This window comes from Colias philodice, chromosome 31 (assembly GCF_061535455.1).
Source record: "Colias philodice isolate Cphi_HAF_F1 chromosome 31, ilColPhil1 Martin Lab GWU primary, whole genome shotgun sequence".
In the NCBI taxonomy this organism is placed as follows: Eukaryota; Metazoa; Arthropoda; class Insecta; order Lepidoptera; family Pieridae; genus Colias; species Colias philodice.
Genome location: NC_143116.1, coordinates 2,862,997 through 2,879,182, shown reverse-complemented (window position 1 = coordinate 2,879,182; position 16,186 = coordinate 2,862,997). Strand labels below are relative to the sequence as shown.

Genomic DNA, 16,186 nt, shown 5'->3' with positions numbered 1-16,186 from the left:
TAATATCCAAGCTTTGTAGCCAAAAGTTATCAAACGTTATCTAAAACTATCATTCTCTACCAATTAAAATTGTATGTCGTATTTAAAGGTGATAATTCTTGTAAGTTGACCAGTAATTATAATAAAAATACTGTTAAATATATATTATGTCGTTATTATTTATAGACCATGATTTTTAGTTTTTTCTATTTCGAAAAATCCTGAATATACAAACCAGTGTGGTCGCCCACAGAAAGAGACAAAAAACAACACTGACGTCATTCAAGGTTATATTTTCTTGTGACAAGTTAATGGTCATAGTGCAATCTCCAGTGTATAAGATATAAGCTTCTTGGAAGGAACCATCATTTGTTTATTATCAAAATGAAAATAATCTTATCTTACTAATATTTTAAATGCGAAAGTTTGAGGATGGATGTGTGTGTGTGTATATGTTTGTTACTCTTTCACGCAAATACCTCTGAACCGATTACAATGAAAAGCACACATATAGAGGGTAACTTGGATTAACACATAGGATAGGTTTTATCCCGGAAATCCCACGGGAACGGAAACTATGCAGGTTTTTCTTTGAAAACGCGGGCTGAAAGCTAGTTTTTTATATTTAAGACAAATTGTTTTATTACAGGTTGGCGGTGCATACGAAGCGATCGTAATTTCAAAAGGATCGGACTCGATAAGTGTAAAACTTAAAGGCACCAAGGGGCCTATAGGACAAGGGACTGTATATCGTTGGCTTCCCGAAGTTGAGAAAGGTATTTAAATTTCTGTAATTTCGTTTAAAAATAAGATTAATAGTTAGATATACTTTTAAACACATGTTTATTTATTTATATAAGCTTCATCTGTATGTTTGTGTGTAAGTTGTAACTGACTCCTTTAGATTCGATTTTGATCCACTTTTTATGGAAAGATTTATAAACAAAAATCACTTATCACGAACAAGGATCACTGACAATATAATAATTTAATGAGTTTATCTTATTTAGGGCTGATTTTTCAATCCTTAGTTCAAACTTATTCATCGAATAACGTATTAGGGTGCACTCACACACATCAGTCACCGTCAAGTCACCGATGACTGATCGGTGACGGTTCGTGTACGTATCCACAAACACCAGTCACCGTCATGTTGTCCGTCAGTCACGTCGCCGGTTTGACTGAATCATTGAACACATACATCAGGTTAGTCAGTGATTAGACGTGTGTCACGCTAGAGAACATGTAGCAATTGACGGTAGCACGACGCTGACTGAACTGAGACGTGACGGCACCGGGTGAGTGGGGATAAAAGTATGATACATGTATGGAAAGATTATTTGACGTGCCTGACCGGTGACGTCACTAATAGATTTCGTGCCGGCGACTGTCGTGTGGGAACAGAGTCATACTAGAACTATTGATACATATTTTTTTTTAATCCTGTCCGGTGACGTGCCGTGACGGTGACTGATGTGTGTGAGTGCACCCTTAAACTACCATTTCAAAAATGTATTCTAATTGTCCGTATTTGACAGTTTACAGGTGACATTTTAAAATGTTCGTGTAATACTTTACTGGACGGATAAATTTTAACCAAGGATTGAAAAATCGACCCTAAATGTATTTTTTTTTTTTTAATTTTTAAGCTATATTTTATTGTACATAGTGGCAGCCCCACAGCCAATACAGAAACCAACACCGATACAAGAATTAAAAGTGCGTAACACTATACGCCCGGAGAAGGAAGAAATTAAACAACAAGAGAAAATTGTTCCTGTTGAACCAAAGATCGATCTGATGCCTCAGCAGTGAGTTTTTAAGTTAATGACTATAGTGTAAGAAAAATATTAAAGAAAATCGTACAAGAGTCTGGAAGAAATCGCTCTTTATCGATAAGTCAGCCGTTTGTTACAATGCATCCTAGATAAAGTCAATTTGTAATTCATTCAGAGCAATAAAGTATTAATAAAATAAGAGTCAGACACTTATTAATTAGTTTCTACACGCTTTTATTAGCTTCACCTGTATATTAGTATGTAAACAACTCCTTTACACTCCATTTTGACCCATTTCAACGGACAGATTTAATTTTTGTATTTGTATTTATTTGTACACTTATCAAGGATCGGTGACAATACAATGATATTACATGAATATTAAGCTTTAGTTTTTCAAACGAATTATAATGATTAATTATATTTATCTTACAGATATCTAGTGGCTACTTTATCAGTAGGTGATACAGTGCTACTATCAGTCGACTGTCCAACCAAGGATTGTATGACGAAGCAGAGCGGACACGTTTGTGTGTCGCTGCATGACAGCGCTGAGAACAGTTATCAGCTGCTGTGCGCTGACTACTGCGCTGAGTGTGACGCTGAGAACGCTGCGATAGTGTGAGTATCTGTGCTGATATACAGTATCTACAATATCAGTGAACTAGAACAGTTATCAGCTGCTGTGCGCTGACTACTGCGCTGAGTGTGACGCTGAGAACGCTGCGATAGTGTGAGTATCTGTGCTGATATACAGTATCTACAATATCAGTGAACTAGAACAGTTATCAGCTGCTGTGCGCTGACTACTGCGCTGAGTGTGACGCTGAGAACGCTGCGATAGTGTGAGTATCTGTGCTGATATACAGTATCTACAATATCAGTGAACTAGAACAGTTATCAGCTGCTGTGCGCTGACTACTGCGCTGAGTGTGACGCTGAGAACGCTGCGATAGTGTGAGTATCTGTGCTGATATACAGTATCTACAATATCAGTGAACTAGAACAGTTATCAGCTGCTGTGCGCTGACTACTGCGCTGAGTGTGACGCTGAGAACGCTGCGATAGTGTGAGTATCTGTGCTGATATACAGTATCTACAATATCAGTGAACTAGAACAGTTATCAGCTGCTGTGCGCTGACTACTGCGCTGAGTGTGACGCTGAGAACGCTGCGATAGTGTGAGTATCTGTGCTGATATACAGTATCTACAATATCAGTGAACTAGAACAGTTATCAGCTGCTGTGCGCTGACTACTGCGCTGAGTGTGACGCTGAGAACGCTGCGATAGTGTGAGTATCTGTGCTGATATACAGTATCTACAATATCAGTGAACTAGAACAGTTATCAGCTGCTGTGCGCTGACTACTGCGCTGAGTGTGACGCTGAGAACGCTGCGATAGTGTGAGTATCTGTGCTGATATACAGTATCTACAATATCAGTGAACTAGAACAGTTATCAGCTGCTGTGCGCTGACTACTGCGCTGAGTGTGACGCTGAGAACGCTGCGATAGTGTGAGTATCTGTGCTGATATACAGTATCTACAATATCAGTGAACTAGAACAGTTATCAGCTGCTGTGCGCTGACTACTGCGCTGAGTGTGACGCTGAGAACGCTGCGATAGTGTGAGTATCTGTGCTGATATACAGTATCTACAATATCAGTGAACTAGAACAGTTATCAGCTGCTGTGCGCTGACTACTGCGCTGAGTGTGACGCTGAGAACGCTGCGATAGTGTGAGTATCTGTGCTGATATACAGTATCTACAATATCAGTGAACTAGAACAGTTATCAGCTGCTGTGCGCTGACTACTGCGCTGAGTGTGACGCTGAGAACGCTGCGATAGTGTGAGTATCTGTGCTGATATACAGTATCTACAATATCAGTGAACTAGAACAGTTATCAGCTGCTGTGCGCTGACTACTGCGCTGAGTGTGACGCTGAGAACGCTGCGATAGTGTGAGTATATGTGATAATTGAGTGTGTTAGTGTAAATCAATGGTTTTTAAAATCTCTTGTTAAAATATCGATGCATTCCACCTTACTTTAATTTCGGAAAACTGCTATTTTTAACATATTTTAATGTACTCACAGTCCGAACTCGGATTACCTTTTTTCGAAGTTTTTATAAGCTTCGCCTATATATTCTTGTATTACAAACATAGACTCGATTTTGACTCAAATTAACTGTCATATTTAATTCAAACCTACACTTATTAAAGTTCGATGACCATAATATAAAAAAGATTTTATTTATATTACCGACCGCGGCTTCGCCCGCTTTGTCTAAAACCTAATAAATTATATACTAAAACCTTCCTCTTGAATCACTCTATCTATTAAAAAAAACCGCATCAAAATTCGTTGCGTAGTTTTAAAGATTTAAGCATACAAATGGACATACGGACAGAGAAAGCGACTTTGTTTTATATGTACTATGTAGTGATTTAACATGCTTTTGACCATTTCCCATATAATTTTCAGACCAAAACCAGGCGATCTGTTCTCATACCGTAACCCAGAAGACGGCGGTTGGTATCGCGCGAGGAGACTCAACGATACAAGCGCGGCGCTCATTGATAGCAGTAAACTGGCTAATATAGGCGATAAAGACGTTTGTAAGCAAGTGCCGGAGAGATATAGGGATATAGCCGAGTTCTGCTGCGTGTTAGAGGCGGACTGTGTTAAGGTAAGCCAAAAAAAGGGGAAAAAATCGAAAAAAATAAACATTTTTTTCAAAAAAAAGTAGTTTAGTTTGTTGGGTTATTGTTCAAATGTGTACTAAAATGGATTATTTTATCTAAAAGCAGGTTACTTGGTTAGATAGGTTAGTAGGTAGTGAAACGTATAAGACATAGCTATCTATGTCGATAGGGACGTGTGTTGTGCCGAAAATAGTTCGATTAGTGTTATAAAGGTGGTCAAAAAATATAAAAAAAACAAATTATTTGTTGGAATTGTGATAAACCTTTTTTTAAATCATACGTTCTGTGATTTATTAGCGAAAGAGTCATTTCAAAAATAGCACTTGAAATTTTTATTACTTACACTAGTGGTCCGCTACGGCTTCGCCCGTGGTACCTACATGTTTAAACTCCTATCTCTCAAGTTGGATCGAACTACACATGGTGTGCGAATTTTATTATAATCGGTTAAGTGGTTTAGGAGTCCATTGAGGACAAACATGGTGACACGAGATTTATATATATTACTAGCGGTCCGCACCGGCTTCGCCCGTGGTACATGTTTATGTTTTCTCTACATAAAAACCATCCTCGTACTTCAAGGAATATAATAAAAAAAGAATTATCGAAATCTGTTCAGCCGTTCTCGAGTTATGCGCTTACCAACACATTTTGCGATTCATTTTTATATATAAGATTTTTATATATTAAGAAGATATTTCTTCACTAAAATTAACCTCCTTTACAGCTAGGAGAAAGCTACCAAGCGACGATAGTATCAAAACAGTCGGATTCCATACAAGTGAAGTTGCATAACGTCGGATCCGATATCGTAGCCGGAACCGGGACGATAACAAGATGGCTGCCAGAAGTGCAAGTGCCAAGTGTTACAGCTGGTGTGTATAAATACTCAAAATGCGTTGCGTAGTTTTAAAGATTTAAGTTTTAATACACAGGGACAGAGAAAGCGACTTTGTTCTATACGTAGTTATATTATGTACGTTTATCAGCCATCTGGTTTCCATAACACAAGCGAAAGCTTAGTATGGGATCAGATCGTGCCGTGTGTGAAAATTGTCCTGAAATATTTATTTATTTGTCTATTATAATGGTCTTCTCTGAAAATCAGTGCAGCAATATATTTTAATTAATGTTTGCTGCTTTGCTGACGGGGAGTCCTTTTTCCCACCATCGCTATCTTTTTTTTTTTTGTAAGATTAAGATTTATATTTTTTTTTAATTGGGAGCAAATAAAACGCTTTCTATTTCTATTTTCCAGTATCTACAACAATACCGCAAGTATCTCGTGCGTGTGTTACCGCAAACACTCGTGTGCTACTCGTGGACGCTACTGCACTAGATTGTATATACATCAGAGTGGCCGATAGTAGCACTACTGTTAGATATAATGCTGCGTTGCAAGATGCTCTACTTTTTGGCAGAAATGGTATGTATTTATAATCAACTAGCTTTCCACCCGCAGCTTCGCCCGCGCAGTCAAAGAAAAACCCGCATAGTTCCCGATCCCGTGGGATTTCCGGGATAAAACCTATCCTATTTCCCGGAGTAAAAAGTAGCCTATGTCCTTTCTCGGGTATCAAAATATCTCTATACCAAATTTCATGCAAATTGGTTCAGTAGTTAAGGCGTGATTGAGTAACAGACAGACAGACAGAGTTACTTTCGCATTTATAATATTAGTATGGATATATCCTTAGTTTTTTTTAGTGATATTTGTATATTTTTTCGTTTGATTGCTTTTTGCTATGATAATATACAGTTACATATTTTGTAATTAAATTATAATACTCATATTATTAAAAAGAGCAACTATGGAGTTTCTTGCCGGTTCTTCTCCATAGATACTGCTTTCCGAATCGGTGATAAATGTAAAAAATTTGGAAAATCCAAAAGTGCACGCCTCATAATTTTTTTTTAATAATTATTTATTAATTATTATTTTTGTTTATTTAATAACAATTAAACCACATCGAATCAGACCCTGAAAAATGAAAGGGTTCTATTACTGAGCATACTCAAGCGTAAGAGAAAAAAAAAGACTCGATTAGTAAAGTATTTCGGTCGCTATCGTGTTAACAAGAAAATCCTCCGCACATACAGACACACGGACGTCCAAGACAGAACTTTTTTAAACTGTTTTTTAACTAGTTTAAATAACAAAAATGACATCAAAAATATCATGAATGTTAAAAATAGTGTTTTTTCTTAATATGTGTGTGAATGTATTATCTTACAAGTGCAATGTATGATACATAAAGACATTTTAAGTTTGAAAAATCAGATGTTTTGCGCGAAGTGACAGTAGTACCCACCTCAACGCTTCGCTTATGAGGCGTGCAAAATATGTATTGACGTTTCAAAAGTGCTTCTCGAAGAAGTCTAATTGCATAAATAATTTTTTTAGTTTGAGTTTGATTTTGTTTGCCTGCTTCTCCCGGGTTGATGTTAACTTAGTAAAATATCATAAAAATCAGCGATAATGCCGAAAAAGTTCGATCACGAGGCAGGATTAACGCCTAGCCTCGGCATCTTTCTATTGTTTAAAACTTAAAGTAAAAATTAAAGTACATATAATATTATTATTACTTTCACAGCGAAACCTCTGAACCAACCGCCGAATAAAGGACAAGTTGTGATTAGCAAATTCACAGACGGCAACCATTATAGGGCACTTGTTAAACGTACGAGCGTGAAACAGAATAAATATCTACTCGAGTATATTGAGTATGGTGAGTTTTTCATTTAATGTATAATTGACTAGCTGTGCCCCGCGGTTTTACCCGAATTGCGCCGCTCCTATTGGTGTTAGCGTGATGATATAATATAGCCTTGCTCGATAAATGGGCTATCTAACACCGAAAGAATTTTTCAAATCAGACCCATAGTTCTTGAGAATATCGCGTTCAAACAAACAAACTCTTCACCTTTATATCATCACGCTAAGACCAACAGGAGCGGAGCACTGCGGGTAAAACCGCGGAACATAGCTAGTTTAAAAAAAAATTGTGTGCACACCAAGAAAAGCACATGAACGTATAATAATAACATATTTTAAGTATTTTGAACTTAATATGTGAGATTTAAAAATGTATCAATGTAATTTAAAACTTATTTATTTTGAGGTTATAAACATAGACAATAACTAACTTTCCGTCAGTGGGTTCGTCCGCTCTGTCTAAAATCTAATTAATTATAAATACTAAACCTTTGTTGTGTAGTTTTAAAGATTTGATCATACACAGGGACAGAGAAAGCAACTTTGTTTTATACTATGTAGTGATATGCCATGAATATTAAACTATATATTGTATACTAGCTGCTCCGCGCGGTTTCACCCCCGTGGCTCCTCTCCTGTTGGTCGTAGCGTGATGATATATATAGCTTATAACCTTCCTCGATAAATGGGCTATCTAACACCGAAAGAATTTTTCAAATCTGACCTAGTAGTTCCTGAGATTCGCGCGTTCAAACAAACAAACTCTTTATAATATTAGTATAGATATAGTATGTATATATTTTGTAACGTCCGGTCCGCCCTGGCTTCGCCCGTGGTACCTACATGTTTAAACTATCCTATCTCTCAAGTTGGATCGAACTGCACATGGTGTGCGAATTTTATTATAATCGGTTAAGTGGTTTAGGAGTCCATTGAGGACAAACATTGTGACACGAGATTTATTTATATTAAGATAAGATATGCCATGAATATTAAACTATATTGTATATATACAGTATGAATATTATATTTTATTATACATATAAGAAACTAATTAAATATACACAAAAACTATTATTAATAATTAATTTATTACAGGTAACACAGAAATAGCACAACTCGAGAATCTATACCCGTGCCCCCCAGAATTAGATCTCGACCAAATGCCAACAGTCGTTTCTTTGGTTAAAGTTAAAGCGGACAATCTGACTTTGTCCGTTCAAGCCAGGGAGTATTTGGAGAAACTGAGGGATGCTGAGATTGAGCTCGTTTTGGTGAGATTTTAGTTAAAAGTAATGTAAACGTGTGTGTGTATATGTTGCAATTTTGGCTAAATCAGTCATACGTTTTTGACTGTGACATATTACATATTACCTATATAAAACATAACATTACATTTATTTTTAAACTAGCTTCCGCCCACGACTCCGCGCGGATGTCGGTCTTCGCGTGGATGGTTTATTTGTCCATTTTGAGTTACTCTGACAATGACATCTTATAAAAAAAAAATTGTCTCATATTATTTGGGTTTGGTATCGATCCAGTAACACCCCCTGCTATTTATTTTTTCAATATTTTCAATGAAAACAATTGACCCTTCTACAGATTTATTATATTTATCTGATAACTGAAAAAAAAATCTTATTGATTATATAAATTATTTTATGTTTAGAAAGATCCTAACCGACTATATTGGACAAGCAGTTTGTCATTTATAATCTCAATAATTTCATTCATTCTTTATTTCTCCAATTAGAAGGTTTAATTTTACTTTTTTAATAATTTCTCTCACATAAAGTTTGTCGTTGTTAAGAATATACAATCTATCAATTACATAGAGGCAAATAAAAAGTTTATTTTTTATATAAAAAGTTTTACCTTTTTCTGTAAAGAAGAATTTTATAATATATTGCGATATATTTATTATTTTTCCCAACATTTCAGACATTACCAGACGGTGCTAAAACCGCGCCAAGCGGTAGCGAAGTAATACTAACAGTCGAAAAGAACAATGAGTGCGTTAATAAAAAATTAATTGAATTGTGCACGCCAGGTTGGAAGAAAATGGCCGACAGTGGTGTGGATGTTGTTGGTGAGTTGTAACACTAGCTGTCCCACGTGGTTTCGCTTGCGTTGTTAAAGTTAAATATGTTCCATTGTGGTTATCTATTGTCTGTATACAGTGTGGAAATTTTCGATGGGCACTGGAGGGAAAGTGTTTGACAAATTTCCACACTGTATATATCAAACTAGCTGCTCCGCGCGGTTTCACCCCCGTGGCTCCACTCCTGATAAATGAGCTATCTAACACCGAAAGAATTTTTCAAATTGGCCCAGTAGTTCCCGAGATTAGTGCGTTCAAACAAACAAACAAACTCTTCAGCTTTATAATATTAGTATAGATTACAAAAATTTGTTCCCGAGGAGGAAGCGTCACATGCGAAAAGTAGGGAATGTTATTTTAGGATTATTATTACTATTACTTACTATTATTTGTCTATAATAGTTTGACGATGAAAGCTCCGCCATATCCTAAAAAGTAGTAACGTCTTTGGGTGGACTTGACCCGTATGGATTATGGTTCACTAAAGATATGGCTTAGATCTATCAAATAAACATCTCATTCCAAACTCAAACATTTTACAACACAATTAAACTTCTTATAGAAGCACTTTTGAATCGTCAATATTTTTAACATTTACCCCCGATTCTCACGGGATTTTCATTTGACCACGAGTTGCGGTCATAATTGTATTCTCTTTATTTGGGATGACAAACAGTAGATCAGATGAATACGAAATATTATCTATATAATATGTATATATAAAAATGAATCGTAAAATGTGTTGGTAAGCGTATAACTCGAGAACGGCTGAACCGATTTCGTTTATTATTTTTTATATATTCCTTGAAGTACGAGGGATGATTCTTATGGAGAACAGGCGAAGCCGGAGCGGACCGCTAGTCTACAATAAAACTTAATCTATATACGGGTGTAAATGCGCAACCAATAAGAGCGAGCGCGCACGAGCAACTTTGTCTCCGCAACTATTTTGTCTCCGCAACTATTTTGTCTCTCCGCCCATGGGCTAGTATGAAAGTGCGCGCACGTAGCGACGCAACACCCGGGAGACTTTTTTGTCCGCGGGTTCGGAGACAAGCCCGCGACGCAACTGTCGCCCTATCTATTGGTTTCAATGCAAGTGCGCGCACGGCGACAAAAATGTTGCCTGTCGGCGGCCGCCGGCCAGTTGCCGCGTAACCGGCGTAGCGATAGTACGTATTTATGTCAACGTATTTATTCTCGTACACAGTAGTTTTTAACCAACTTCAAAAAAAAGGAGGAGGTTATCAATTCGGCCGGTATATTTTTTTATGTATGTACACCGATTACTCCGAGGTTTCTGAACCGGTTTACGTGATTCTTTTTTTTTTTGATGCGGAATGGTGTGGAATTGGTCCCATAAATTTTATTCGGATAAGCCCAGTAGTTTTTATTTTATGAGCATTTTTGTCTGGTCTCGATGACTTAATTGAAATGTAGCAAGTAACTTTGATTCATTTCCAGGAAACCGATTGAGCTGAAATTTTGTATACGCATGTAAATTGGATAGCGATGAAACATTATTATGAGATAGAGCTGATTTGATGATGGAATCGGAAGGTGGCCATAGGAACTTAGTAATATATTGACTCAACTTTATCGAGGTTGAGCTCGTTTGATTCGTGTTGAAAAAACACTAAAAAGTATTGAATAAAAACTACTTTACTTTTTACAATTACGATTACATATCTATACTAATATTATAAAGAGGAAAGGTTTGTAGGTATGTACCTATGGTTTTCAGTTTTCACGCATAAACTACGGAACCGATTACAATGAAATTTAGCACACATATAGATGGTAACTTGGATTAACACATAGGATAGGTTTTATCCCGGAAATCCCAAGGGAATGGGAACTATGCGGGACAAGAGCACAGACCACAACCGTTTCTTCGAAATCCATGTTGATAAATGCAGAAAATTTTAAAGAAAAAGTTGCGTTGCTGTCGCTTTCGTGAGCGCATCGTTCAAAACTTTGCGAGGAGACAGCGACAGAGACAAAATAGTTGCCGGGCAACTAAGTTGCTCGTGCGCGCTCGCTCTTACATTATAAACGGCTCAGATTCATAAATTTTTATGCGTGCATTTATTTTAATATTATTTATTTTCAGACCTACAACCGCTCATGTTCACCGAGCTAGACGTAGTAGAGTTACCGAAAGGAGATCTAACACTAAAAGTGTTGGATCACAGTACAATAGAGGGCGGTGTGATATCCGGCTGTCCCGCTGATTGTCAGCATGCTGAACTAGTGCTGACTGCGCTGAACAAACAGGTAAGAAAAAAAGAAAAATATTTAATTCGACACACAAAAATAAAAAAAAACGTGTGTCACTCGGGGACTGCCGCGGTAAAGCTATTGCATGCTATGCCTTCAAGCCACACCTCCGCGCCCGTCCCCGTGGGGAGCGTGAGGTTTTTCGTTACGGAATTTCTGGATTCGGTCCCCGCGCTCAAGGCTCAAGGCCCGCGATAGAAGCTATGCAATAGCTTAAAAATAATAATAAAAAATAACAAAGTACAATACAATTCAAACTTAATGGCAGATCGAAACATTGAACGATCTGATGCGCAGAAAACAATTTCAGATATTACCGTAACGTTAGAGTCGGATACCTGCGCGCTCGTGCATTCGCAGCTAACTTCCGAACCGCCATTAAGTTTAAAACGTTGTAACATGCAACGAACAGAAACTAAAATTAAAATTTATACAAGACTAGCGTTTCGCCCCGGCTTCGCCCGTGGTACATATTTCGCAATAAAATTTAGCCTATGTTCTTTCTCAGGGTCTAAAGATTATCTGTGCCAAATTTCATCTAAATCGGTCCAGTAGTTTATGCGTGAAAACCATACATACATACAAACCTATCCTCTTTATAATATTAGTATAGAAATATGTATGTTCGCATATTTAAAATTACAGACATATTATATTATGTGTGTTGGATGTTTTCAATTTAATTTATTTTTACAGATTGCTGATTATTGCAACAGTGATTTATGCAAGGAGCCATATTTACCGAAGCCAGAAGAACTGTGCATAGCTCGAACATCTCCAAGTAAGTATTTTATTTTCTACCTTTTAATATATACAAATCTCGTGTCACAATGTTTGTCCTCAATGGACTCCTAAACCACTCAACCGATTATAAAAAAATTCGCACACCATGTGCAGTTCGATCCAACTTGAGATATGGATAGTTTAAATCTCAAATCGTTTTAGAGAAAGCGGGCGAAGCCGCGGGCGGTAAGCTAGTTTTTAATACGCTTTTATTAGCTTCACCTGTATGTTTGTATGTAACCGACTCCTCTAGACTCGATTTTGATTTTAAACGGACAGATTTAATTCAAACTTTGTACACTTATCAAGGATCGGTGACAATACAACTGTTTGATGATTTCAAACGTGTTTTATTGTAAGTTTTAGGGGTGAGTTTTCAATCCTTGGTCTTATTCTTATCCTTGGACTTATTCGTCGAATAATGTATAAAACTACCATTTTAAAAACGTATTCTAATTGCCCGTATTTGACAGTTTACGTGACATTTTAATATTATCGTGTAATACTTTATTGGACGGTTAAGTTTTATCCAAGCATTAAAAAATCGGCCCTTAAAGTATTTTAATAATTATTTATATTTTAGCGCTCTGCCTCGGCTACGTCCGTGGTACATGTTTACGTTTTCTCTCCATTAAAACCTACCTCGTTCTTCGTGGAATATTATAAAAAAATGTGTGCGTGTACTAGAGTACACAACTAAGAAGTGAAACTTCTTTATGACCTTATTTTATATCTTGTTAAAACGATAAGCTATCCCTATTCCGCTGGAGAAAGTACCAATCACGCGTGGTAGGGATAAGAAAAAGATGGCGCGTAACGGAAAAATGTCACGCGTAACGAAATAATGTTACACTAAATTTTTTTCCAACCCCGATATAGAAGTTTCACTTTAAAAATATTTAAAAAAAATTAACGAAATCGTTTCAGCCGTTCTCGAATTATGCGCTTAACAACACATTCGAAAGAAAAAAGGTTATTTATTTGACTCCACAATATTAACACACACAATACAATCAATAATTTGGCGATTTATTTAATAAAAAAATTTTTTTTTGAAGTGAAACTTCTTTATCGGGGTTGGAAAAAAATTTAGTGCATCATTTTGTTCGTTACGCGTGACATTTTTCCGTTACGCGCCATCTTTTTCTTGTCCCTACCACGCGTGATTCAGCGTATTCCTGTAAAGTTGCACATAGTAAATTATTTTTTAAGAAAAATAAGGTCATAAAGAAGTTTCACACATTTTTTTTTTTGCTTTTTCCAGACGGACCCTGGTCCCGAGCAGTACTAATAGAGCAATGTCAAGGGGCAGGCGGGCAATTAGCTCAAGTGTGCTTTGTGGACACGGGGGCAGTTTGTGATGTGCCCGTGGGGGAGATACGGAAGATATTGCCCGAGTTTGTGAAGGGATTGCCGGCTTTAGCCTCCTTACTGCAAATACGAGGTAATATATTGTAAAAAATTGTCCTTTTGTCAAAGAAAAATGATATATAATTTGTCAAGTTTTAGACAAAGCGGGTGAAGTGTCAAAAGTGAATCTTCATGATTCAAGGATACCAAATTGTCGCCGTAATCCATGACGTGACAATATTGCCATGACGCTAGAAATTTTACTCTCAACGCGCCTAAGTTTCACTGCAACAAATAATTAATAACATTTAAAATTACAGGTTTTCCGCAAAACCCGACACCCGCGATGCTACAAAAAGCCATACACTACCTACATCTAGATAGCAACGGGTATGGCATTTTGAAACTAAAGAATTGTATGAAGACAGACGAAGAAGTGTATGAAGCTAATGCCCCAGAGCTTTTGGCGGCTATGGGGGTTTAAACGAGATAATAATGAGAAATTTGTAAAAAAAAACCTTTTTTTTTGTCAACATATTGTTTATGCCTTCATTTTTTGTCAAAATATTGTTTATGCCTTAATGGTTTGTCAAAATATTGTTTATGCCTTAATTTTTTGTCAAAATATTGTTTATAGGTACCTTAGAAATATGTACACTGCATTTTTTGTCAGAACATTAGTTTATACCGTACGTAATGATGTACTGAAGAAAAGGGAGGAAAATGAGTAAAAAATGGACATTTTGATACATTACTAGATATTTTAATAGGAAAAAATGATAAAAAAATCATTATTTTGGCAAAAAATTGTTTGTACCCTAGAAGGGGGATTTTTGCGTATTTTTTTGTTATTAACTTGACTAAATTTGAATTATTTTGGTTTTATGGCATTCAAATGCTTTATAAATATCAATTTTAAAGAATAGGTCAGGCGTTGCTCCGGATTGGCGGAATGGCGTGGGTTCGAATCCCGCGGAGTGATCGAACTTTTTCTATTTTTTTTTAATTTATGTTGACTAAGTGTCTGTTGTAGTTTTTTTTATATCGGAGTAGCTTTTTTTTGTTGTAAAGCGTAAAATTGTCTTATTTTTTTTGAGGATTTGAAAATCCTAGAAGAATAAAGCGCTTAATAATACTTGTAAGTACATATACGGCCTTAAAAAGTTAAACAATGGGTAAATTTCTAACATTTTCTTCCATAGCTGTGTCCTGCTCTTGCTCACATGCAACGTCAATCATAAAAACAAGACAGGTTATTGCAATAACTAATTCATTGCAAAGCGAATGGGTAACATTTTATTAGTAAGACCGTAAGATTATAAGTACTTAGTACATAAGTAATTTTGTTTCTTCTAGTGTTTTTTTGTGACTGTCAGTTTCACTCTTATTGATAATGTTTCTAATAGCCTATCTAATACTTTTTGACTAAAATTTTCATACGTTATGTGTCATTTTAACTGACAGATAGCTAAACAGGACATATCTAGAAGTTGTGAAATGGGCTGTTTATAATTTTTAGTGTAAGTACTTGCGACATAATTGTAAGCACGATTTTTTAGTTTTAAGACTTATTTGCTCTTTTTGTTATTGATTGTTTTATTATAAACTTAGATATTATAAAAACAATACATAATGCCTCTAAACTTTGAACCAGTGCAAAGAAATCTATACTAATATTATAAAGAGGAAAGGTTTGTATGTATGTATGTATGTAAGGTTTTCACGCATAAACTACTGGACCGATTTTGATGAAATTTGGCACAGATAATCTTTAGACCCTGAGAAAGAACATAGGCTAGCTTTTATTGCGAAATATGTACCACGGGCGAAGCCGGGGCGGACCGCTAGTATAAAATAAAATTACATTTGTCACTCTCGACTGCCGCGGTTGCGCTATTGCATATCATCGCATCGCTGTGCCCACTGGAGTGGGGGGCGTTAGGTTTTTTCGTTACGGAATTTTTACATTCGGTCGCCGCGCTCAAAGTATGAGATAAAAGCTATGCAATAGCTTAAAAATATAAAATTTTGACATAAATTTTTGAATATTTCTCTATAGATTATTCTCTCAAATATTACGAACAGTTTGGTATTTTCTTGTGATCAATTTAACGCGAGTATAATTTAGAAATTAATTTTTTAACGGATTTTAAACGCAATTTAAACATTACTAGCTTTCCGCCCGCATTTTCAAAGAAAAACCCGCATAGTTCCCGTTCCCGTGCGATTTCCAGGATAAAACTTATCCTATGTGTTAATCCAAGTTACCCTCTAGCTGTGTGCTAAATTTCATAGTCATCGGTTCATTAGTATTTGCGTGAAAGAGTAACAAACATACACATCCATCCTCACAAGCTTTCGCCTTTATAATATTAGTAGGAATAGAATGGACTTGCGGGGATTTGATAGAACTCAGTTTTGGGACGTATTCAGGGTTGAAAAAGTTATGGGTCATTTTAACCACAAGGTGACCTATCGACACAGA

At 36.4% G+C, this 16,186-nt stretch overlaps 1 protein-coding gene across 1 annotated transcript; it reads left to right on the top strand.

The window, feature by feature from the left end:
- Positions 1-849: 849 nt before the first annotated feature.
- Positions 850-14,505, top strand: vret (vreteno). Its single transcript, XM_089713756.1, has 16 exons — positions 850-859; positions 1,649-1,790; positions 2,193-2,378; positions 2,767-2,826; positions 3,215-3,272; positions 3,658-3,722; positions 4,248-4,452; positions 5,196-5,343; positions 5,727-5,894; positions 7,063-7,197; positions 8,283-8,458; positions 9,129-9,276; positions 11,402-11,565; positions 12,265-12,349; positions 13,616-13,795; positions 14,022-14,505. The coding sequence occupies exons 1-16, from the start codon at positions 850-852 to the stop codon at positions 14,183-14,185; spliced, it is 2,094 nt and encodes a 697-aa protein (XP_089569882.1). The 3' UTR covers positions 14,186-14,505.
- The last annotated feature ends 1,681 nt before the right edge of the window (positions 14,506-16,186 follow it).